The sequence below is a fragment of the Melozone crissalis genome, unplaced genomic scaffold (assembly GCF_028551555.1).
Source record: "Melozone crissalis strain CALT ecotype California unplaced genomic scaffold, PUWL_Pcris_2 ptg000061l_1, whole genome shotgun sequence".
Lineage (NCBI taxonomy): Eukaryota > Metazoa > Chordata > Aves > Passeriformes > Passerellidae > Melozone > Melozone crissalis.
Window position 1 is genome coordinate 7,646,754 of NW_026535839.1, and position 25,978 is coordinate 7,672,731.

At 43.3% G+C, this 25,978-nt stretch overlaps 1 protein-coding gene across 2 annotated transcripts in view; it reads left to right on the top strand.

Moving 5' to 3' along the window:
• RASGEF1C (RasGEF domain family member 1C) overlaps positions 1 to 25,275 on the top strand; it is a 65,460-nt gene extending 40,185 nt beyond the window's left edge. For both annotated transcript variants that reach the window (XM_054287807.1, XM_054287808.1), the window contains 12 exons: positions 1,346 to 1,468; positions 3,924 to 4,061; positions 8,464 to 8,676; positions 10,828 to 10,902; positions 14,129 to 14,224; positions 15,249 to 15,351; positions 15,452 to 15,531; positions 16,167 to 16,262; positions 21,068 to 21,163; positions 21,313 to 21,436; positions 23,453 to 23,525; positions 23,925 to 25,275. In XM_054287807.1, the coding sequence (XP_054143782.1) occupies positions 1,346 to 1,468; positions 3,924 to 4,061; positions 8,464 to 8,676; positions 10,828 to 10,902; positions 14,129 to 14,224; positions 15,249 to 15,351; positions 15,452 to 15,531; positions 16,167 to 16,262; positions 21,068 to 21,163; positions 21,313 to 21,436; positions 23,453 to 23,525; positions 23,925 to 23,949 (1,242 nt within the window). In that variant the 3' untranslated portion in view covers positions 23,950 to 25,275. The remainder of the gene's footprint in view (positions 1 to 1,345; positions 1,469 to 3,923; positions 4,062 to 8,463; positions 8,677 to 10,827; positions 10,903 to 14,128; positions 14,225 to 15,248; positions 15,352 to 15,451; positions 15,532 to 16,166; positions 16,263 to 21,067; positions 21,164 to 21,312; positions 21,437 to 23,452; positions 23,526 to 23,924) is intronic.
• The last annotated feature ends 703 nt before the right edge of the window (positions 25,276 to 25,978 follow it).

Sequence of the window (25,978 nt, forward strand, 5' to 3'; positions counted from 1 at the left end):
GGAGCTTTTCAAAAATAGCAGCGCTTCCCAGAGAGGTTTAGAGGAAAACTGAAGCAAAAAGCTCCCAAGTCTGAACTGGCATTAAATTAGCTGAGTTTCAGTGGCTGCTGAAGTCACCAGGTTTGCCTGTATGTACAGAGCATTCCCATGGTGATGACAGAGATGCTTCTTCTGGTGGGTTTGTAATTTATCTGTATTATATTCACAGCTTTGCAGTCACTGGACAGCATAATCCAGATCCTAATCGTTGCTCCATCAGTGGAAATTAAGTGTTTTCTCACCAAGAGTGTGAGGATCTAAACTGGAAGCAGGTTTATGGTCCTGCAAGCTATTGACTTCACTGGATTTTCAGTGGAATTCAGATATCCTCAGTGGAATTCAGACAGAATTTGACTGGAAGACTTTTAAGTGCTAATATATCTCCATGGCTTGTATTTCAAAGCACAGAGGAACACTGACTTCTGGGTACTTGAGGAGACTGGGAAAGTTATCAATGCAGAGCAGGCAGCGTGTTTTAAATTACCCGGAGCTCAGTTTCTGATCAGCTAAAAATAAGTAATAAAGAAGCATCTCAATTAAAAAAAAAAAAAAGGAACAGAAAGGCAATAAAAATCGGTAATGGGCAGATCAGGCTGTGAGATTTTCATTAGGCAATGCATGATATGTAATATTATACCTGCTGCTTGGGAGCATGGCTGGGGCTGGGGGAAAAGAGATAATTCAGGTGCAAGGATGCAAGGAGGGGTCAGGATGCAACAACTGAGACTTCATGCATGTCTTTTAAATTCACTGCTGGAATAATTTGAATAATCCAAGGATTTGTCCAGCAGACCTGCTTCCCACAGCTTCACAGATGTGGAACTGCATATGATATGACTTGGCTGATAGAAATGAAATTTGGGGAGTTAATAGAATAAATGAAATATTGCTGAAAATAGGCTGCGTGATATCTGCAGGGCAATGTCAGCAAGATGTGGCTGACATGGGGGTGCCTGCAGCTCCCAACCCAGTACAACACAGAGATTCCTGCCCATTTAGCTGTACTGTCTCCAGCATCCTGGCTGGGCTGTCTCCTGTGCCTGGGCTTGCTCCTGTTTGTTCTCTTCACTGGATGTTTGCCCAGAGTTTAGGCAACCAAGGGCTGGAAGTGGATGCTGTGGAGGAAGGAGATGCTGCTGCTCCTGTGCCCAGTGTAACCAGTTCCAGGGTCAGGAATTGTTATGTCTTTTAGTTCATAAAGGTCTTGCCAGGCAGAAATGAAAAAGCTGTCAAGTTCAGACTTTTACAGTCAATATTACCCACTGTGTGGCTGCTTGCATTAGGTTTACTTGTCTTTCTCCTGCAGAAAGCCTACATCTTTACATTCCTGCTGAGTTCCAGACTCTTCATTGAACCCCATGAGCTTTTGTCCCGGGTTTGTCACAAGTGCATCGAGCAGCAGCGCCTGGATGACCCTGTGCTGGACAAGGTTAGTTTATGCTTACAGCAGAGAAATGTGAGGTGTTGTCAGTGGGGAGAGGATTCTGGGGCTCTGCTGTGTGTCCCTTGCCTCTCTTCAGATTGAATGAATCTGTCTCATAAAGGATTTGCACTGAGATCCTGCCATTGAGGCATCCTGGTATCCATGGCTGAGAGCAATGCTTCAGGCAGTAGTCACTTCAAATCTTCTTCTAATTTTCCCTTTCCCCCTGTCTCAGTCTTCCCAGGTGACTTCCCTTCTTAACTTCTTTAAGGCTCTGGGGAAGCCTGCAGGATGCAAGGAGGTAGGACGTAACCCTCACACACTGTCCAGTGCAGATGTCCACACACCACTCTCTCTCCCATTTTTACTTAATGTCCCTGCCCCTTTGCTTTCTTGCTCCTGGTACAGTGATATTTCCCCTTGGCCTTCCCTGTCACTTTGAGCACCATGTAACAGGGGCAGGTGCCCACCACCCTCCTGCCCTGTGCCCTCAGAGCACCAGTGGGGCACCAGGAATGGGCAGGAGCAGCTCTGGGGCCCTCACAGGTGAACAGAATGAGAAAATCCAAGCTGTTCCTGCCTCAGCACTGTCCCCACTTTGCCCCAGGGACTGTGCAGCCTGGTACAGTGTATGGGAACACATGTGATCCTCTGGCAGTGCCACAGACAGAGCAGAGGTGTTGGGTCCCACTGGATGCTGTGCTGGGTTCTGCCCAAGCTCTCCTTGCTGCATTGGTGAACACTTGGTTGGTGTGTTGTCTGGAGCAGGAGATGCACCTTCAGAGCAGTGGAGAGGGATAGAACATGCATTTGTTGGAAATTTCCAGAAATTCTGAAATGGTTTTCAGGATCAGGCTTTCCAGCTTTGAAACTGTGAGTTTGGCATCAAATACTGAGTCACCAACATCTGTTCTTGTTTTTGCATAGGCAGCTGTAGCAGGAGCTCTGCCTTCACTGTGCAGAGCCATTCTCCAGAATGCTCAGCAATCCCAGACTTGGGTTACCCATACAGTCAGAGTCAATAGAAATATCTGTATGGGGTGAACCATGAAAAACAAGTTTTCTAAGGTGTGAGGTTCTGTTCTCCAGTTCTATGACAGATACAAGTTTAGGAGGATTAAATGTCAGCATTGCAAAATTTTGCTGCTCATTAAACTTATAAGAAATTAAAAACAATGTCTTATTATGAAGACTTATCTGTCTGAAGTTCATCTGGGTGTTGTAGCAATATAGGGCTGGTGGGACACAGCTGATTTTGTGCTCCTGAAAGTGGGGCTGATTTTGAAACTTTGTACACAAGCAAGCTGCCATCCCATGTCCTTTGACTTGCACAAAGTCCTCTCCATCAATTCATAATGCAGTTTACACAGCTGGAGCAAATGTCTCCCCAGACCTTTGTAGTTTCCAATAAAGCTTTCCCTTCAGCAGCCACCTGCTGGTCTTTGAGCCTGAGCTTAATGCTAGCTGACAGCAGTTATTTTTAGAGATGTGGTTCATTGAAACCTGTTGTTGGTGGAAAGCTGAAATATGCATTTTGACCACCTTGGTTGAAAAACAAAGAGCCAGGGAGCTTAAGAGTATAATTTTTCCTGATTACAGGGTACACTTCAGCTGCAGTACGTGGGGATGCAGAAGAAGGCTGTTTGTTTCAGTCTGTGTTTTCTGTAAATAAAAATGCAGTTTGTTTTTTAACACCATTTCCTTTTCACATAATGGAGGATGAAAGCTTTGGGAGCAGCCACACTGGCTGTCTTTTGAGACTACACTGATGCACCAGTTGTGCCATTCCCTGCATTTCCCTCCTTGCCCCATCCCAATCCTCAGATAAATCTCCACCAGAACTGGGCATCAGCTGTATGCTGTGTGAGTGTCCTTGTCCCATCATGACCTTGAGCTCATGTGGGAAGAGAGCAACATTACCAGCAGCCCAGGTAAAGTTACAGAAGTGCTGCTGTTCTGTTCATCTTTTTCTTCATTGTGCATCTGCCACTGGTCACTAAGCAGTTTTTTCATACTGCCAGAAAGAAAAGGAGCAAAAAAAACCTCTTTGATGGTCAAGAAATGCAATGCAGTTTTTCAGAGAAAGATGAAAATATAGAAGGGTTGTAAGTACAAAAGGGAAGAACAAATGGTTCAACTCAGCAAAAAGGCCAGATGTTTTTAAAAAGGTATCAAGGTTGCACCAACAAAATGTCCATCCAACCTTAAACAGGCCAATTGCATGTGCAGAATACTTAAATCTGCGTGTAAAACAGGCAGTTGTGCATGCACCTGAGTTCTGGTACATTTTGCATGCCAATTTGTGCACCACACTCTGAATGCATGTGTGCAGGTTTTACAGGTGCAACACAAATGCCTTCTTTGAAAACCTGGCCCCACATTCAGTGACACACACAGTGAGAGGCTGTAATGAGTAAACATGTTTCAGTTCCTGTCCATCATTCAATGGTTTGCATTTCAGGCTCGAATCAGGAAATTTGGACCCAAAATCTTGCAGTTGCTGACAGAGTGGACAGAGACATTCCCGTATGACTTTCAGGAGGAGCGGATGATTGGCCATCTCAAGGACATGATTCACAGGATAGCCCCATGTGATGAGGTGAGGATGCCTAACTTGGGATCTTCTGCTGAAACATTGAGTTCATTTTCCCACTTGGTTCCTCCTTTTGCTCTTTTTTCTGCATTTTGTTCCGTGCCTCTTTCTGAATGCTCCCAGAGGTTCTTTTTCCAATAATGTAAAAACCTGTAGCATCTTTCCTGACAGCACATCTCAGCAAGCATTGGAATTTATCTCCTGCACATGTAATTGTAGGATAGCAGCATTCCCATTTTATAGAAGGAATATGTGAAGGCATAGCATAGACTGAATGTGCTGGTGACAATTCAAACAGCAGCAGAGCTGTGATCTCCCAAGGTCCAATCATAGAATCACAGACTGCTTTGGGTTGGAAGGGACCCTAAAGACCACCTTGTTCCACATGCCTGCCTGGAAGGGACACCTTCCTCTGGACCAGATGGCTTCAAGCCCTGTTCAACCTGGCCTTGAACACTTCCAAGGGTGGGACATCCACCACTTCTCCGCATCCAAGTTCTTATATTTCAAGAAAATACTAATATTAGTGACACGTAGCTTGTCTGGGAGCATGGAGGTGGCAGCAGACAGCAGTGTGTGGCCTGCTGAGCACAGACTCAGGCTAGAGGTCTGTATGATCCTGGGTTCAATATGTGAGCTCTGTGTGTGGCACAGTGGGCCACAGTGAATGGAGCCTCTGGGAGAGGCAAATTCAGGTGGGTGAACCCCGTAAATTAATTCAGAAACATTAAAAAGACCACAAAATTCATGAAAATAATAAGCAAATAGTACACTGAGAGTCTCTAATTACTGCTAGGTTAACTGTGGGATGTGGAAAAATTCAGTTCCACTGGCTACATGAAGGCCTGGCCTCAGGCCACAGAGGGGTGCAGTCCAGCAGAACAACAAGAACTTACCCATGAGGATGAGAGAGAGAAAGGGGGAGAGAGGACAGAAGGAATTAGCAGGGCTGCAGCACAGCAGAAATGAAATTGGGCTCTCCCATGCACATGAAATATGAATGGAAACAGCTGCTCTTGGGCTGGGCTGGCAGCAAGTCTGGCACTTCCAGGGAGCTGTAGGCTGGCATGGATTGACTGCCTGGGCTGGGAGAGAAGGGGTAGGACAGGGAAGCTGTGAGACATGGTGGAGGTCAAGGCAACAAAAAAACTCAGAAGGAGCCAAAGTGGCTGTAGTTCCATTAAGCAGAGTAGTAGAATTCCCTCAAGGGAAAGAGGCAATGGACGTGCTCCTGGCCAGCCACAGCAAAAGATGCCTTGCAGCCCTTCAGCATCAGGAGTGAGGGAAACCCATGCAGACCCTCCAGAACTGTGTCCACAGTTTGTGTCCACCAAAGGGTGGAGAGCAGGGACTTAGCTTGTGCTCTTTAACAGCAGTAGTTGCCCTGGTGAAGAATCACAAATGCTATAAATGAACTTTCTGCATGCAAAGCAGGGGTTTATTTGCCTAACCTGAGCAGGCAGTGCCCACCTTTGCTCTGGAGCGTGCACAGCTGTGTACAAATCCTTGTGGGTGCCCTGGGGGGCCTCAGACTACATTAGTTTCAAATCACTGTTTTTCAGATATTACTAGGCACTGTAATTGCAAGTGATTATGCCTGAGCAAGATCAATAATTAATTTAAGAAACAGCTCATATCCTCCAAATGCAAATTTCCTTTAAGGGACAGCACAGAACAGTGATGGTGACCATTAGTTTTTTGGAAGGAACTTGCTCCTATTGTGAACCACAGAAGTTAAAGACTGAAAGATTTGTGATGTCATCCAGTCCATGTAGGTCAGTGCAGGATTTTCCCCTGCAGTGTCTGCTCCTGTTCTTTGTAGAGTCCACTTTCTAAAGGCAGTGATGTGCTTATAAAGGTGTCCATGCTGAGAAGCATTTCTTAGTAAGTGCTGTGATTTGCATTTAGAGTTAGAAATTTTAATTAAAATTTGAGCTCCTAAGCCACCTGCTGAGGCCTGCTGTCTTCAGAGGAACTTTCCTAGTTAAGAACGAAACATTTTCTTTAAATATTAAACAGTAGTGTGCTTCTTTTGACTGTTAATGTGGCAGGGAAGTGAAATTGGTTGATAAGTCCAGCATGCAGCCCCTGTACAGTGGGGGGTCACTTTGTGGCAAGATAATTACCAGCACGTTGAAGGTAATGAACAATGTTGTTTTCAGTTAGTGGATGTAGTTTAAAGAAGGCAGGAAAGGCTTTTAGAAAGGCAAAAGCAGGATTTTTTAAAAAAAAAAAATTAATTTCTCTCTCAATATGCACAGAAAAGCTTTCTAAGCAAGGGTGCACCCAACTGATTTCCAGTGAGTCTCTTCAAGAGCTCTGATTTCTGTGTAATTGTTTGTGTCCTTTCAGTGTGTCTCTCTTTTTTCATTCTTTATTATGTGGTTGGCTTACCTGAGTCTTTCTTTACTGTTGTCTGTATCTATTTTTTTGTGCCATATTCCCTACAAAATGAGGTGAAACTAGATCTCTTGATAAAGATTTATTGAAATGCAGTTTCAAGCAATTTTATGCAGCTTTTTGTCCAAACTATGAAGAATTTGATACTGCATAGACATGGCTGGTCCAAGATTTTTCATCCAAACTCCTTTTAGAAAGAGGAGCTGTGTTTCCAGCCAAGTCTTTTAGCCAGATGTTTTTTATTCATTAGAAGGTTTGGCTTTCAGTGCTGTCCCCCACTCCCAAAAAACTGAGTTTCCCATTTACAAAATAAGTTCACAAAATGCTAGAAATGTCAGATATTTGAGTTTTCAGTAAAAAATCCCACTGTGTTCACAGAGCTTAAAAAGCTGTGTAGAGATTTGCAAACACACCTGGATGTGAAACAGAGAAATATTTAGGTGGTGGCCAGTAGTTTGGGTCCAGAACAGTCTTTGTTAATCAAAAATGTGACCATCTGTTGACAAGAGGATTTACATGAAGAAGGCCTTTCTTGGAGCTAATATACATCAGTAAGAGATAAAAACTGAAGGAGTGGGGTTTTCCTCAGGCAATTTTTACATCACCTTTGAGATTTGATTCCAAACACATTGTGTGTTGTCATTGTCCCTCCTGCCTTCTGGGTACTTGCTTCATTTCAGACTTAACAGCTGTTTTATAAAAAAGAGCCTGACTTATCCTGCTCATCTGGTGCATGTTCTAGCCCAGCTCAAGGGAGCATCTTCCTTAAGTGAAAGGAGAGCAGTGTGAGTCCAAGAGAGCAGTGTGAGACCTTTTGTTAGAAAAGCTGCACCAAAGTAATGAAGTCTGGCAGAAGTTGAAGCACTTTGGATGTTCTAAAGGTCTCCAGCCTTTCCTACCCTGTCATGAAGACAGAGTAGATGTGAGAAGTTATTCTTCACTGTGAAGTAGGAGGAGGTGCTATCTCCAATGTGCAGATTGGATTCTGTGCAGCTGAGAAGAGCACTGCCTCTGGTTTCTGGTCCCTTGAAATGTGAATCACTTAAAATGTAAATGCTGTCAATGCCTAACACTGAAGACTATCCACAGCCTACAAAACTCTGAACACAAGGGCTGGATCCAAACCATGGGATGACTTCCCAAAGGCTCACTTGAGCTGCATCCAGCTTGGGACACAGGTGTGTGCTGCTCTTTGTGGTGAGGCACAGCCTAGCCAAGGACATTTCCAATTAACCTTACCCTTAAAGCCACCCAGCAGTTCTGTTATCTCAGTTTTGTGATGTCTGCATCTGTCAGTCATGAACAGTTGAAGTAATTTCCTTCTGCCCATCCTCCATGGGCAGAGACTCCACTCATTGTCTGTAAAGAGTTGCTCCAGCTCTGAGAACAACCTGGGCAGGTTGGTAATGATGATCCTGCTGAGCACATGGCTGTGCTTGGAATACAATATGAGCTTCCTTCAGTAGCAATTAACATTTGGATATTAAATACTCAAAGCTACACAAATGCTCCAGCCACTCCAGCTGGGTAGCAAGCAGCTGCAAGCTCCTTCTGCATTCAGGTCAAAAGGATGGAGAAAATAGCATTAGAAACATTTCTTATTCCTAATAAATAAGAGGCGACAAAGCAGCATTAACAGGTAGAGTTCTCAGCCAAAATGCAGCTGACATAAAAGATAGGTACCAACAGCTTCTGTGCTCCAGAAAGCTGCAGCAACTCATGTGGTAGCATTGCCTCTCCTTCGAGCCTGATGTTGGCAGCAATCTGGAGTTTCAGTGCCAGCCCAACCCACCAGTCCTGCCTGCCTCTCCTCTTGACTGCAGTCTCTGTGTCCAGAGCACAGAATTGTAATTAAGCCAACTGGTTATTCTGAAATAGGCTTGTTGGAAATAAAATGGTAACCTGTTGCTGCCTTAGGAGTATTTTGCAGAAAGGAAAATTCAGCACAAAAACCCACTCCAATGTCAAGTTTGCTGGGTGGCTTATGTTTCTCTCCCTGTCTCTCCAGGCTTACTGGAAAAAGATGAATCAGCTTTTGCAAGCCCTGAATCAGAAGCTTGCAACCCTCAGCCATGGGCAAGAAGGGATTGTCAAGATCAGTACTGCTGTCTCTGATAAGCTGGTTGCCTTTAAAACTAAACCTCCATCAATTCAGAGAGAAATCCTGAGTGTCTGCAGTGATCCTTACACCCTGGCTCAGCAGCTGACACATGTGGAGCTGGTAAGTGGGAATGGTTCCCAACCTCTGCAGCCAGAGATGTTATTTTAAGCCATCAGCTGCTAAGTATTCCAGACATAACCAAAAAATGTCTGCACTGCTGCAGCATATCGCATGCTGTATCAGCACTGCAGCAGGAGGCAGGGTTTGACAGGTTAAGAGATGCTTGGGAAGAAAATTATATATCAGTGTCCCTGTGCAGCTTAGAGCAGGTCACTGTGCTTCAGCTTGCTTATTTGTGAAATGAGAATCTATCCCAGCAAAGTCAAGTCCCAGGAATGTCACTTTTATAAGGTGCTCAGAGCCTCACAAACTCTGCAGGTGCTATTGAAATGGTAATTTGTAAATGACCCTTTATAAATGGCTGGTCATTTATAAATGACCTTTATAAAAGGCTGGTCATTAAGCCTTTTATAAATTTGGAAGAAATTTTAGCAGTTCACATCCATTTCTGCAGATACACAAAGCTGTGTGTTGTCTGATGTGCCTTTCATTCTTCCCTTTGGGATTTTGTGCATGGACATATAAGGGTGTGCAGACACCACTCCCACAAATTCCTGCCGTTCCCCCTGTGCTGCAGTCTGCTCCCAAACAGGCTCTTATGTGAAAAATTGCAGTGCTGGAGCCTTGGTTGTGCTGCACACCCTTCTGCCAGGGTCAGGTGCTCCCCGCAGAGCTCCTGGATGTGCACAGAGGACATAAAACATTGCTGCCATCTGCAGACCCCTCCTTGCTCTGGTGCTGCCTGCCCTCCTTCCCTCTGCTCATCCTGCAGGGGAAGGGTGGAAAAACAAAACATGAAATGCACTGAGGATTGGAGTGAGTAGTAGGAAATCAGAAATTCACATTTCTGATGATAGTTTATATTCTGTTTGTCAAGAAGTGGAATGGATAGTTTTCAGAACATGCAGCTTTGGCTCTCGTTGCTCTATGTAACTTAAACCAGAGAGTAGAAGTCCTTTTGCATGGAGTTTTTCCTTGCTTTTGTTTTTTTTTTTTTTTTTGGTTTTTTTCCTCTTCCACAGTGCAGCTGTCTTCCAAGGGGAAATTCCCTGTAACTGAGGCATCACTGCCTTTTTAAAACAGATGCAGCTAGAGCTTTTAATTCCACTGTACGTTAATCAATTCTCTCTGTCTTCTCTTTCATTGCTATATCTGATACATCAAGTGCTCTGCACTGAAACTGTCTGATGCTTATTTGTTAGTAAGAATTATTTGATACTTATTTAAAACAGTTATTGATTAGTAAGAGCCACATACAGTTATCAGTATTTGGGTGAGAGGCCCAGAGAGAAAGCATAGGGCTAGACATAAAATTTTCCCTTGACCAGAATTACCATTTATTTTATTGTTGCTTGAGTATTCTAAGTTTGGACTCCAAAATAAGTAAGAATTCCAAAATAACTCCTCTGAAACACCTTTGTGGCCTACAACCTACTGAAAATATTTATTTTTCTAACAAACACGTTTAAGGAGAGTGGAAAGCTTAGCAGGAAGGTTGTTGTGTTGTTGGAGCTGCCATGTTTTTTCAGCAGCTGCTGGAGGTGGCCTCTCTTTTACTGAGAGAGATTTGGATATTTTATTTATTCTTGTTTTGCTTAGTGCCTGGGACACTCACCAGTGTAAGCAAAGCCTTTAATGCCATCCTCAGTGCCTTCCTTCCCCAGTGACCCAGAGCCATCAGCTGAGGGTCAGTGGCAGGAGCCAGGGCAGAGCCCTGGGTGGGCTCTGAGCAGTGGGATGCTGTGGGATGCAGTGGGATGCTGTGGACTCCAGATAACAGCATTTTCTGCCATTGGAACAGCTGGGGAACAATTTGGCTTTTGAGTGATGCTGGACCACAGCAGGTCTGAGGGAGCACCAAACAGAACTGATGTCTGCTGGCTCCCTGTGCATTCAGCACAGTGGAGGGGACTCTTACTGTGGCTTGTCAGTATTTATTCTAATTTTCATCTTTCTGCTGACATAGTTCTAATTGTTGTTATGAATTTTAATGTCCAGTTAGTTGGCTGTGTACCAGCTCAGTGACACTTACACTCAGAGCTGACAGAAAATGATGCTGTTTTATCAAGAGATTTATCAAGAGAAACAGAAGATATTCTGGGATGGTTTCTTATTTTTCCCTCTCTCTTCCTACTCCCCTACCCTCAACAGGAAAGACTGAGTCACATTGGACCTGAGGAGTTTGTGCAGGCATTTGTCCACAAGGACCCTCTGGATGGCACCAAGGTATGGTTTGGTTTCTCCACACACAAAGTGTCTCCTGTGGCCACAGTTTGTGCAGTTGTGACGAGGTCCCCAAGAGCAGGGACACAGTCTGACATGGGCCAGGCCAGCTGGCAGGTCACTGCTGACACACTGGCCACCACCCTGCTGTGCTTTCAGGCGTGTTCCTCCCAGGCTCTTTGAGTGGGACAGATGCTTGTGGCTGTGCACAGCCAGGGAATGTCTGCTGCTCTGGTGGAGGGCTGAAGGCTCTGGGTGTGATGTAATGGCCTCAGTGTGTGCCCAGACACCACAGCCATGAGTCAGTGAGTCATGAATCAACTCTTCTCTCTCTACACAATAACCCAAAGCACCACAGGGAACAGAGTGCCTGATCAGGGCTTCATCCAAAGGCTGTGAAAGCCACTTGGAGTCTTTTCACTGATTCCACTGAGGTTTGTAGTAACATTTCAGTGAGTGCCTCAATAAGGAAAGAGGCTTCCTAGCTGGAGAGGGAGAGTCAGAGATTTCACATGCTGTCTGAAAAGAAAGGACGGGAAATTCTTGCCCTGAACTGTGTATACATTCCCACTGAGATCATCAATGGCTGAATTTCCTCATTGGATCCTCAAAGGTATCAGGAAGACCTGTAGTGTTTGTAGTGCTGCACAAAGAGCACCAAAATAGCTTGTAATGGTGAAAAGATGGGTGGATGGGTGGATGGGTGGGTGGGTGGGTGGATGGATGGGTGGATGAAATGTGCAACATTGGGCCCTTTCTTTCTCTCCTTGGACTTTTGGAGATTCTGCAGTTTGTTTCAGGATGAGGGAAATAGGCAGAGATGGAGTTCCAGGCATTCTGGGCATTGATCACATTCCTTAGAAAGAAGCTCAAAGGCAGCAAATGTGTGTCAGAAACACAAGTACCAAACCAGCCACAGTGAGATTTCAGCCACCTGGGCTTCATGTCAGCAAGGCTGATCACAATGGGGGTAGTCTGGAGCTTTTCTTCAGGCTCTATGTGGTTGATTTAGCAAAGCTTCTGTGCCAAGATATAGCCCAGGGGGAGAGCATTGTATACAGAATCACAAAATAGTTTAGGTTGGAAAAGACCTCCAAGATCATCGACTCCAACCCTTAACCCAGCACTGCCAAGGCCGCCACCATACCATGTCCCCAGGTGCCACATCCATACATTTTTTGACCACCTCCAGGGATGGTTATTCCACCACTTTCCTGGGCAGCCTCTTCTAATGCCCACCTACCCTTTCAATTAAGAAATTTCTCCTAATATCTAATCTAAACCTCTTCTGGCACAACTTGAGGGCATTTCCTTTTGTCCTGCTGCTTGTTACTTGGGAGGAGAGGCCAACCCTACAACCTCCTTCCATGGAGCTGTGCAGAGCAAGGTTCCCCCTCTTTGTCTCCCAGCTGAGCTCCCTCAGCTGCTGAGATTTGTGCCCCACACCCTTCCCCAGCTCCTCTGCCCTTCTCTGGACACATCTTGGGACAAAGTAGCACAAACCTTATGTGGAGCCATATTCCCTGACCGATGGAGAACATCCCTGTCAGACACAGGGAGTTGGCTCAGGTCCGAATTCCCTCCAGCTGGAGATCATGTTAAACATCTTTCTTGCGTGAGGGCTTCAAAAGGCTTCACTTATGAATGTTTATCAAGCATTCTGAGCTGCAGATGGAAGATGCTTGGGAGGTGCTAAATATTGCTGCCATTTATAAAGCTTAACCTTTAAAAAGCAGTCTGTCTCCACTTCACTGTTGCACATTTTTCACAAGTTTTGCATTATTAGCTCTGGCTCTTACGCCCTGGCACAGGACAGCAGTTCTGAGATGGAAATACTATTTTCAGAACAAAACCTGGGGTTTGTGTACTTTTTGCTGTAATAGGAAACAAGAAACAGAGCACATGAAAAGCAGCTGTTATGGTTAGACTGGGGCTGATGTGGGTTTCCTTTGGGTTTTTGATATTTACCTGCTGCTTGCTAACATTTACTTTTGAGAGGCTTTAAAAATACACTTTTATTGTGTTTGTAGTCTATTCATAAATTGGCTCAGTCCTGTTAGGCTTTGCTCCTCCATAGCATGGTACTGTGATTTCTGTTCCTAAACACTTCTGTATACAGAAACACAGGTGAATATTTTCTTACTTTGAGTTACCTTGGGAATCATATTAAACCACATTTCCAAAGGGGTTCTTAGTCACTGATTTACCTTACATAATATGGGTGATCCCATTGGCATTATTGGATCTTTGCTTATGCATAATGATTTTCCTCTTAGTGGCATGTGTTTATGGTACCTCTGGGAAATGATGGTCCTAATAAAACAAAATCAGTATTCTCTGGTACCCTCTAGTGGATGTTCCTGAATGTTCAGACAAATCTCTTGAACTTTAGAGAGCTGAGTGTCCTAGATGGATTGTCTAAGAGTTTAAAGCTGGGCAAAGCACTTGAATTCTTACAATTCAGGCTGTGTGAACTGCCCTATCACTCCTCTGAAGTCAAATTTTCTGTTGATGACAAAGGAACTGGAAAAATTCAGCCAAGTATCTGCTCACATAGCCTGTATCAGTTATGGGAATTTATGTTAAGTTTTATATAAATAAGTGAAAAATATGCTTCTTGTAATGGCTCTTACCAGTGAAGTGCCTCTGGCATGGGAGCGACCTGTTCAAACACAGCCATCCAGGCAGAGCTGGATGCTAAGAGCCTGTTTCTCTGAAAACTCACCAAGGAAAATAGTGGGGTTTTCCACAAAAAAATCAACTAGAACTGTGTTTTCTCTTGTTTATCTGTTGTACACTTCACTAAATTCTGATCCCTCCCCTGCAGAAAAGGGCTGTGGGGGATTTTATTTACTGAGGTCGAGGAAATCCTGGAATCAAAGTCACAAACAGAGCTTGCTGTGGAAGACTGTGCCTGTCTTATTTTGTCTGCACGTCCTTGTTGATGTCAGAATCCTGCAATGCCTCAGCTGTTTGTATCCCAGTGAACAAGGGCCAGTGCAGGCTCTCAGTGAACACTTGCTGCAGGCAAAATGGGGCTGTTTTCTGGACATCAGTGTGAATTGTGCAGTGTGACACACACAGGATTTTTAAAGGGGGCCCTTAAATGCACAGTCTTCCATGAGCAAGAGAGAGATGTGGCCAGTAATTACCTTTGTGCAGTATTTATCTTAGTGATCAGGTCACTGACTGGAACACAGTTATATTTTCTGTGCTTTTTTCCCCCCAGACTTGTTTCAGTGAGCAGAAGAAGACAAGTAACCTTGAGGCCTATGTGAAATGGTTCAATAGACTCTGCTACCTGGTAGCAACAGAAATTTGCATGGTAAGTTACAAGTATGTGCCACGTTTTACCACACACCTGAAGTACCACGCTGAGATTTTATATTAATAAGCAATCCTGGAGATTTATTTCTTATGACCCAGCTAAGCATCTGATGGTAAGTTTTAGTAGTGTTGCACTTGCAGAAGAGACCTGATAAATGACAAACATATTGCAAAACAGAGGTGGTGGCACACAGGGGAATGCACTGTTCTCTTGATGTAGTAGGAGCACAGTGTGGAATAATGAACCCTGCAGGGAAAAAGAGAGGAAAATAATGCCTTGAGTTATCCTGTGAGATTTCTGCCAGCAAAGATTCTAGCAGAGCCCTATTTGTTATCTGTCATCCCAAAGATCTGCTGTGTGTGTGAATTCCCACTGCACAGCTCTCTGTCCTGCTGCCCATTAGTGTGGCTGTGGCTGTTGTTTCTTAACTTGTAGTGGTTTTAGTTTGCTTAACTTCATCCCATCAAAATGAAATTCATGTTTTTCTCTTTGGAAAGGGAATGAAAGGGAGGAATACTAATAGTTGAAAGAGCCTAGATAGCCTGTGACACATAAGAATTGCCATTTGAAGATCATCTTTGGAATCACAAGTTAGGGTGATTCCAGTCGAATTAAAATGTGTATTTAAAATGCTTTCATTTGGTCTGGCCTATTGCTAAAGGGATAGGAGAGGGGAAAGGGATTAATGCAATGAAACAAGCTTTTTCTGAGACAAAGATGCTGCTGGTACAGGGGTGGGAAATCCTGCCCTTGGGGAAGTCTGATGAACCCATGCACTGAGACAGTCACTGGGGCTGGGAATTGCTGTGAATTTCTTCTGTGTCACTGCAGTGAAAGCTTTGATTTCAGGGCCTGCCAGTCACCAGCATCCCCTGGATTGCTGGAACAGAATTAGGGCCAGTGACTGAAAGCAGATGGCCCAGGCTGTGCATGAAGCTACACTATGCATGGAACAAATGCTTAGGATGACCTCCAGTTCTGCATATGCTCATTACAGAGACTCATTTATTTTAATTTACAGCCTGCAAAAAAGAAACAGCGAGCACAAGTCATCGAATTCTTCATCGACGTTGCCCGAGAGTGCTTTAACATAGGGAATTTTAATTCACTGATGGCAATCATTTGTAAGTACAGCTTCTAACCAGGTCCTCCATCAGCTGTCACAGCTGAAAAAGCAAACCCAGCTCTTATCAATGGCTCTGTTTTTTTCTCTCTCACTCATAGCTGGAATGAATATGAGTCCAGTTTCCAGGCTAAAGAAGACTTGGTCAAAAGTGAAAACAGCCAAATTTTTCATTCTGGAGGTAAAAAACAAAATTAACTCCTGATGCACTGCTTTAATTATATTCAGGATATTTTTGTTTGGGAATTTTACATTGTTATCCAGGTGTGAGATATGTGGAGACGCATTTCAGACACAGAGAGCCTCATTCCAAGCTGAAATACCCCAGGTGTAGTGAGGAGGGTGTAAAGCTGATAATATGTAGAGAGAATTCAGAGTACTCAAATAAATAAGAGGAATTAAAATAACCCCAAAGTATGAACCTATATGCACACCACAGTGCTTCTACTAATACATGTTTTGTTTGGCCATGGGCACAATGCTGAATGTAAAGCTCCCAATCTATACCTTGGATGTTGAGTGTGAAGACCCCACAATATTTTTCATTGAGAATTCCAGGATTTGGCACACACAGAATGTGCAGTGCCTATTCTTCACATAAAAGCTCAGTAAGCTGTCAGTAGAAATATCAAAAGTATAAACAGCCATGGGCTGTAGACCTCTCATTGCATCCTTGGGGCTCTGCAGGCATGTGGATTTTGAAATGTACAGTTTGAAGGTGGAGCCTCTGTTCATGGTTTGCTACAACTGAGTGTAAAATTGTCTTTAGAGGGCCCAGGCTATTTTCTAACCACCTGTGTTGTTTTGTGCATGTAGCACCAGATGGACCCTACAGGAAACTTCTACAACTACCGGACAGCGCTGCGTGGGGCTGCCCACAGGTCCCTCACTGCTCACAGCAACAGGGAGAAGGTGGGTGTGGGCACAGCCCATCCCTCCCCACAGGGCTGGGTATAGGGTTTGCAGGGAAACCCCAATGAAGGGAGAAATGATGAGGAGGACTCTATCTTATCAGAAGGCTAATTAATTACTTTATTATACTATATTACATTATATTTCATTACATCTAAACTGAATCTGCCAAGCACTCCACTGCACAGCATCTCGTGACTGTCAGCTGACAGTCCCAACACACACACCTGGATTCAAGTGGTCAGTGAATCAAAACACACCAGAATCCAATTATCAATTCCCTTCAGGTAAACAACCTTCTACAATGCATTCCATTTGTGCACAAACACGGGCACCGTAAATGAGATAAGAATTGTTTTTTCTCTCTCTGAGGCTCAGAAAACGTGAAACCCAGAAATATTCTTGGGAAGAAGTGTGCATTGCTTTTCTCTATGAAGAGAAATGTGGTGACAGTGGGGTGCATTTCTACTGGGAATCAGTGGCTCCAACACGATGCAGATGCTCTCCTCCCTTCCATAGGTCACCGGTGCAAGGCCTGTGTGCTTCAAGAAAAGTAAAATATGGGGGGGGGAAAAGTGATTGAAAGAGTCTGGATAGGATGAAAGCAAATCCTTGTGGACTTGCTGTCAGACATTGGGAGGGTTAGAGAGGGCAGGACACACACCATGGAGAAGTTTATTGCAAATGTCCCTGGAAAATTCACACTGTTTAGATTGATAAACCTGATGGAACAGGCATTCCAGACTGAAAAGACTTTTATTTTGGTGATGGAGCAGGAGCCTGGCAGAGGCAGGTGGAGCTGTGCTTTGTTAAACTGTGCCCCAGGCTCTGGCACAGAAGCCCCCATTGTGTGATGTGTGAGGTGAGATGGAGAGCAAAGGGCACAGCAGTGGAGGCGAGGTGGATCTCCATTTGCATTAGGGAAAGATGATTTATCACAAGTCCTCCAAGGGAGTCTAGTCTAAATCCATTGCAGCAAATTTGGGGTGATTTTCTGTCCTTGTGAATTTTCATTTCATGTGGTTGTTGCTGCCATCTCAGTGAGCAAGAGCTGAAGTGTTTTATCAAGTGTTCATGGCAGATGTGGAGCTTTCTGACATGTCACTGATGCTGCAAAAATCAGATTGACAAGATGTTAGAGTGTAGGATCCTCCTGGTTTGTGCCCCAGTATGTTTCTTGTTAATTTTCTTATTCCTCCACTCAATTCTTTATTTTTTGGTATGTGAAAAAAGGTTTGTGTTTTACACTGCAATTGCCCATAGTCATAAATGGGAAATCTCTGCACTAAGCATGGCAGAGCTAAAGTAGATGCTGCATGAACAAGCACAATATGGAATTTAGTATTCATTCACTAGAGGAGCCCAGCCAGATGCTAATCTCACACCCCTGTAAATTTGATGTAAATCTGCTGAAGCTAATGGAATCTCACAGCATTTACAGTGAAATGAGATCAGCATCTGGTGGCAGGCTGACTCAGCTGCAATGGGAGTGCACTGAAAAGCACTTCTCTATGCAAAGGAGGGATCATTTGGATGTGTGTGACTGGAAAAGCAATTCTTTCAACTCTCACACACTGCAGTAAGGACCTGTCAGTCTGAGATGCTTTTGCAGTTTAGCTCTTCTGCAACCGTCATAGATATTCAAACCAGTTGCTTTATTGTTTGACTTAATTTCCTGTGAAGTTAGCAATCTCTGTCAGATCTCTACCCCCAGCTGGTTAATACTGATGGCAGAGAGGTTATTAGGCTGAAAGGAATCTATTTTACATCAGAAAAAGCCCATATTCTGTTTTCCTTGTGCAGACAACATCAGTTGAGGAAAATGCTCCAGGATATGATTTGGTAGCTGCTCATATTTTACAGTGTCAAATACAGCAGATCATGTAATGCTTTCTGTAGGATTAAGGAATTTTGTTTCTTTTTATAAGCAAGACCATAATTTATTTGTTTTAACGAACTTGAACACATCCAAAAAAACCATGATGACTTCTTTTTGACAGATGTTACATTGTTTCTTGGCAAACTCATAGCAAAGCTCACTCTGAAGAAAATTTTTATCTTCAAACTGAATTGTGCTTGCAGAGGGGTGTACTGGTTAGTAAGCAAGTCTGGTTTTGTCTGTGCAGTCAAATGACCTGTGACAGCTCCAAAATGAAGTCATTCCACTGGGAAACTCTGCATTGTACTCATGGCATAGCTCTGGCTTTGAAACGTTGGGAGTGTACAGCACAGCACTGTGTGTTGCTGTCTGATACTGTGGAGCAAGAACAAGTCAGATCTCATTAACTGTCTTCTTTCTGCAGGAGGCAATTGTCCTTCAGCATGTGGGTGGGTTGGATGGCATGGAAGGGGGATAAAAATGGAGAGAAATATGAGTTTCTGGCACCAACCCACGTTTTATGCTAGCAAAGTGCCTGGAGTGAAGCCAATGTTAGTGTATAATTGCAACCACTTTTGTTGTTTTTCCTACAGAAATTTGGAAAGCAAAACATACAGGGTAATATATTTTTATTGGGAAAATAAATGATGACCAAAATACAGAAATTCCATGGAAATGTGCAGAGATTTGGTATCCTTGGGTATGTCTTTTAGCACCTTTTGGATGGGATGAGAATGAGCTCTGCCATGTTCTGAGCTGACTGGGGGCTCTGTAGCTGTATTACCTTGGCATCCAGCCCACATTTGTGTACCTTTCCTCTCAGCAAGGCTTTTCCTTCATGTTTAGTACCACTAATGGTGCTGACCTTTCTCCCAGGCAGTGGTGCAGACAGAACAAGCTCACATCTGCCTGCAAAAAACAAAAATGTAGACAGAACCTGGCAGTGATTTCTAGCTGGGGATCTGTGTCTGGCTCCAAGTCTCTGTATATTCCCACCTTTTGAGACCACACTGGTTACAGAGTCATCATCATTTTTGGTAGAAAACAAACAACACAGAGTGAGTTGTATTCTTTACTCCAGGTTGATGATCTAGTTTGGGTAATATGAAAATAAATCCTGAAACACATTTAGCTCAGTTTGACTAGAAATTGTTCCATCTGATCCTAATAGGAGGGCTCAGCATTTTGGGAGGATAAGGCTGTGCTTTGTTTTCATTCCTGATTTTTATCAGTGGAATGTATCAGGATAAGTATCCAGTGGCTCTTGGGGCATCAGTCCAGGCTTTTTTATGGCTGTTTGCAGTGACATCACAGAGTTTATCTGTGGCTGTCCCATGAGAAAGCCAGCAGAATGCAGATCTTTAAAAGTTTACTGGATGTGGTAATTTAGCTAGAACAGAAATTGGCTTCCATTTTCACAACACACACTGGCAGTAGCTTGTGGACTCCTTGCCTCAGTGTTTTCACTTCTATGGCTTGTTCACCCTCATTGCAGCATCACAGCATTGTAGCATCCATGTAGACTGGAAAATAACAGCTGCCAATCCTGCTCTGGGTCCATTTCATATCCTGTTACAGCTGATGTACAGCATGAGGTGGAATAACGTTAATGAGATGGAATAACATTAAATACTTAACTAAAGGACTTCTGTCTTGGCTGTTCTTGCTTATAATGAGGGCTCTTTAGCTTTGGTGCTGCTTAACAAGCTCCAGCTCAGTTAATATACAAACAGAGCAGTGGAAACATCTGGGCACTGCCATGCAGTGTGTTTGCATTTGTGTTCATGCTGGTTAAGTTTGTACTTGGTGGTTTAAAAGACAGACATTGCTGCCACAGGAAAATGCTCACAGGGGCAGCTGCTGACCTTCAGCTCAAACTCCCCAGGCAGCCTTTTGCTGCCCCAGTGTCACTGCTGGAGAGGGGGACAGACTGAGGTTTGACTGTCAGCCTTCATGGACTGGTCCTTTGTGTTATCTTCCTCTTCCCTTTGAGCTGTGAGACAAAGGACCCTGAGAGAGTCTGCTTCACTCTGGATCTGTGCTGAGGTTGAGGATGCACTTCAGGAGCGCTGCTACTGCTTCCTGCTGTAGAACATCTGGCATAAAATTTATTATCCCTGCTTGTAATTCCATCAATTTCAAGAGTCCTACCCAGACTTCTTTTATAGCAAATTATGACCCAACTCTGATGGGTATGGGGGAAGGCTTGGGTCACTGCTATGCCACTCTGCCCTGGATGATGGTCAGGGCTAGTTTTGAGAACTGTAGCGGTCTCTCTGGCTACTGTTAGCAGTTTCCTGTCAACCAGCTTAATATTTTCAATCCTGTTGTCTGCAGGTTAATTTGGAGAAGCAGGTTGTACTAATCAGGCACCAGGAAGGAAATTACATGCCTCAAGAGGTAGCTGTGCATGGAGGTGTTGAAAATGAAACAGCTCCTGATTAACTGTTTGCAGACAAGTCCTTGCTCACCAAGTTTTATGCTGTCTTTCTTTGTCCTTGGTTCTTTGGTTCCCACCTGTGTTTAAACAGATCAATTTTTGTGTTCAACATCTCTGCTTATAAGAACACAACAGGAAAGGGAAGAGTTCTGCAGTGTTATTTTGCTCTTTGCTGTCTGATGTTGTCATCAGACAGTGATGTTGTTGATAATAAACGGGGCTTTTAGCACTTTCTTAGTCATGTTATTGTGCTGAGTGAACATTGTGTTCAGTTCACTTTCATCTCAGCACACACTCTCCTGGTGGCTGAAGGTCTCTCTAGACCCTGCTGCCCTTTTGCTGGCCTGTAGCTGTACTGCTTTTCAAGTGCACAGCACACTGAAAAGTTAATACTTCTTTATTCTCATCTCTCCCAATTGAGTTGTTCTTTCATGCAGAGAAAATACTGAACTGAAAAGATAATGGTATTGTCATTTCTCTCCACAGATTGTGATCCCCTTCTTCAGCCTATTGATCAAAGACATTTATTTTTTGAATGAGGGATGTGCTAATCGCCTTCCAAATGGACATGTCAACTTTGAAGTAAGATCTGAAAAATGTTTTTACCTATCCCATTCTGATAGCTGAGGGACTATCTGAGACTATTAGCCTGCAATTTTCAGTGCAGACCATCAAACACTGAATGTGAGGTAATATTACTATATCTGAGTGGAATGATTTTATGTTTGCAGAAATTCCTGGAACTGGCTAAGCAAGTAGGAGAATTTATAACATGGAAACAAGTGGAGTGTCCATTTGAGCAAGACCCTAACATCATCCACTACTTGCACACTGCTCCCATTTTTACTGAAGATGGTAAGACTCTACATTCATTCATCACTGAAAAGGTCTCTCTTCATCACTGCTAATTAACACCCTGATCCATGCTTTGGTGATCTCTCTCACTGTCCCAGCTGTTTCCTGGCTTTCCTGCCAAACAGCTTGTTTATGCCCAGTCTATCAATGTGTTTTTGCAAACACAGCCTTCTAGCACATGAAGCTGCTGCCTGATGGCTTTTCTCTTGTCTGTAGCTTCTCTGTAAGGCACTGTCTAGGAAGCTGCCATTGTGGCCTTATTTTTTTAATCATGAATTGAGGCCACACAGGGCTGTCATGGGCTCCTGTGAATGTCAGCTGTCCCTTAGCCACTCATTGTGTGATTGATGGAACCACAGCTAATCTCTCTCACAAACCAATGCTGTCATCTCTTCAGCAAACACAGCTCAGGGCCATGGAGCCCAGCTGACCTCCTCCTCCACAGCAATGACATGTTATGTACAGAAAAGAATTTTTAAGAAAATGCTTTCTATTCATTTCAGCTGTAGCTATGAAAGCTGTTCTGAAATTATTTCTCTTGTCTTTTTATGCATTTCTGTCCACGTCAGTTTGGTATCAGCATGTCAGTATGTGTCACTTCATACTGGTTTGTGTCAGTATAACCCTCAGTATAGAGAGGGTTTGTCTCTGCCCCTCTATACATTGTCACGCACAGAATTGTCTGTAGCAACCTTTCCAGAAGCTATTCTGGTGATGGGCTTATTTCTTCTTCATTCCATAGGCAATTTTCTGTACTAATCCAAGGTAATCAGACCAGACAGCTTTTATTTCATAGACTACTTCAGAAAGCAAAGCACTGCTTCTAAAATCTTGCCTAAATCTTAAGAATGTCTGCCAAAATAGAATAATTAATATGATTAATATGTATCAAAAGGAGATAGAATGAAGGCATTTCTTCTTGGTTTAGGCTCTAAAGGGACAGAAAATGAAAGTCAAGGTAAAAGTATAGTTTTCAGACTACTGGACTAAAAAAGAGTGACCTCAACCCACTAATTGTATGTAGATTTTCTCCCTCATGTCCTCCCCCTATATTCATGCTGCTTTTGTGAAATACCTTTTGCAGAAGCCACAGGAAACCTCCCCCATCACCCAGGGGCAGTGCAGAGTAGAAAGAACTGCCCTGAATGAAAGGTGGGAAGAGATCTGAGGGAGATTCAGCAGTGAAATGCAGCTGTACTGTGCTTGTCATTATGTGGAGGAATGGTCAACACTTGAATATTAAAAGACAATGCATTTGTAGCACAGACTTGAATGGTGAGATGGTTCCAGCAGTAAAGAAAAAAAGCATCATCAAACAGTCAAATGAGGAAATGTGTGTGAACACAAATTACAGCCGGGGATTCTGTGAAGACAGTGAGATATTATTGCACTGCCAGAGGAGACTCTACAATCTAGACACATTTTGGTGTCATAAAATACATCCTACAGTATAAGGATTTGCAGAGGGAACAAAAGAACAGATTTATTTTCTTTCACTGCATTCCTTCTCTGGTTTCTGTAACTCACTCTTACCTTGACAGTATTGTATATGCATTTAAGATACCATGTTCCCATAAGTTTTAAAAAGATTGAGGAACATAAAGTTGTGTTATGTGATGAGAATATCCTTAGCTTTTGAAAGCTTATGTGTTTAGGTGTCAGCTCTCACTGTGTCTTTTTTAAAGTTCATGTAACTCTTGAGTAGCAGTGCTGTGATGGAGGAAATGGGCCCCAGATCTCTGTATGCAAAACCAGAGACCATTCAACTGCTTAATATTGTAGTGAGAAGGTGATGCTAACATATTTTAACTCTGGGCTCCTTTACTGTTCCATCAAAATTAACTAACAGCTTTGCAAGGTAGACCTGTGAGCTAAACGTCAGTGTCCTACTGATCACCTGAGGGACCATGAAGTTTTACAGTTTCTCTTTCTATATGGTACAAAAGGATGTACAGGAATGCAGAGGGATAGGGGTTCCTGATGCTATTGGAAATAACACATATTTACTGTTTCCAGGTTTGTATCTGGCTTCCTATGAAAGTGAAAGTCCAGAGAACCAGACAGAAAAAGACAGGTGGAAATCCTTAAGGTAAACTCACATTTTATCAGCTCATTTCTAAAATACCTCCAAACAGCTGCTCTGATACTTTGTGAAATCTTGTGAAGTGCAGGTGTTTAAGCTGTAACCCCTCAGTGAGGTCTCTTCCATTTAAAACAAATTTGCAGAGCTAAGGCTGCAGTGATAAAAGCTCATTTTAATCTCAAATTATCCTCCCTGTAAAGAATACCCTCAGCTTCCTCTACCCATGCACAAGCCTGATGCAGATGAAGAATACTCCAGGTCAACTGGACCTTCCAACAGTTTACAACTCTTTTAAGAGATGTGAAATGGTTTGATAAAAATGACAATATGAAGAGAGTGATTAAAACAGTCCAAACCTTTAAATTTGCTTTTTTAAAAAACTGTCCTTATGTTTTATTTTTACAGATCCACCATTTTAGGAAAGACTTGAAGATTGAGAGATTATTGCAGTAGGTCAAGGAAAAGAAATCCGCAAACATTTTGCACTACTGATTCCAAAGATGCCTGTTTGGGATTTAGACAATTTCTTTTGTTTGAGTTTTTTTGTTGGGTTTTTTTGACTGCCTAACATGATGGATGAACTGGATTCATCCACTGAAATCAACAGAACTGTGTGCACAATGATGCTTTTCTAACCATGAGATAGAGAGAGGAAGGACAAACAGACTATTTGTGGCTGTGCCCAAACTGCATCAGGATCACTGTAATTTTGCCTCTGAAGGAAAATGCAAGAAAACCAGAGCAGGGAGAATCATGGTACTGCAACAGAGAATGGAAAAGTATAAAAGAGGAAAGCGAAAATACACGAGAGTATTTCAGAAGCAGGTGCTTCAGACAGCAGTTCTTTAAACATTTGAGGATTGTAAAATTAAATCAAAGACAGACAACAGCAATCTGGTTAATTGCTGAATGAAGAAAAACAAGAACTTAACCTTGCATCAGCAGTCCTCCAGCCTTGTTGAACAAAGCACTGACTGCTGCAGGTTGGAGCATGCAGGGATGAGGACTGACACTGCTCACACACACACGTCTGTCACATATAGGCCACGTCAGCATGGGAACATTGCCCTGACCCCATGGATTTTTACAGAACAGCCTGGAGTGTGACTCTTGCTCAGTTCATCTTCCCACCGCTGTTGTTGCTTTCCTTACTGTGAATCTGGGCCGGGCTAAGGAGGGCACAGAGGGTTGATGGTGCTGCTTGAAGAAACCCCCACCACTCCTGAGGTTGAATGAAGAAGCAAATGACTCTGGACTCAACTTACCTCTATTTAATGTATGTAGTGTATTCCCTAAAGTTATTGATGCCGAGTTGCATCTTTTAAGGGGTTTTATCACACTCAAAGAAAAAAGGTACTGCATTACCATTTCTATGGGGTTCCAATTAACACAGTACTGTTTGTTTTGTAACATGATACTTAGGAGGATGGGGGTTAATTGCTCTGAGCTTGGGGACTACGTGGTATGCTTTAAGGAGACAAAGGGTTTCAGACTGGAATGAATGCACTAAAGAATTTGTCATTCATGAGCAGATAACCATTTTTGTCTTTTTTACTTTTAGGATATAAAGTTCACAGTTTCCTTACAGATAACATGAAATAGGGACAATGTCTTGTGTTTAAAGCTGTACAATAATCAAGGTGCTACTGTAATAGATATATTCAATGATAATGAATTATATTAGATTCAAAACTAAACCCTAACAGTAGACTTATTGTTTGTGTGTGGAAGGAATGTTCCTAACTGCCCCAGAAAATATCTCAAAAAGCTTAAATGAAGCCTAAAAGCCACATCATACTGAACTTTGCATTTTTATTACTGACTTGGTGCTACCTTTTCAGATATTCCAGTCCTTCTCTCCCTACAACAGGAGGATGTAACCCTTTCTTTGAAATCAGTAATAATTTCATTTCAGCACAGAGAGATTCCAAGTTGCTGTGGTGTTTTGAAAAATTAGGGTAATCACAAAACCTGGCTGTGTTGGCCTATTCAGCCAGAAAACTGGAACTGTTGCTGCCCTCTGCCAGGCTCAAAGCTGTCCATGCCTGAGTGAGCTGTTGCCCCGGGGGCATGGGCAGGCTGGTGTTTGAGGGCAGCAGCCTGGGAATGCTCTGTGTGGTGCACTCCAGGTTGGATGTGTCTGCAGAGCAGTTCTGTGCTGGGTTATGGGAGCCCAGTCGGGCTCACTGAATCCACTTGTGCTTGCTGAGCTGAGTAGGATGGATTCTTCTGGATTTGCAAACAGGGCTTGAGGCAGAACTTCAGGTCTCCTTTTCCTGTCGATCAGCACATGAATTCAGATGGGGGCACATAAAACTCTAATGTGTTTATTCCAGCTTTGTATGGAAGAGCTAAGGATGTAAGGATGGTACAGCATCATTGCAGCCATGGAATGATGACTGTTCTGCTGATACTGTGAATCTGCTGTTTGTTAATTTTTGTACATGAGCTGTACAGAG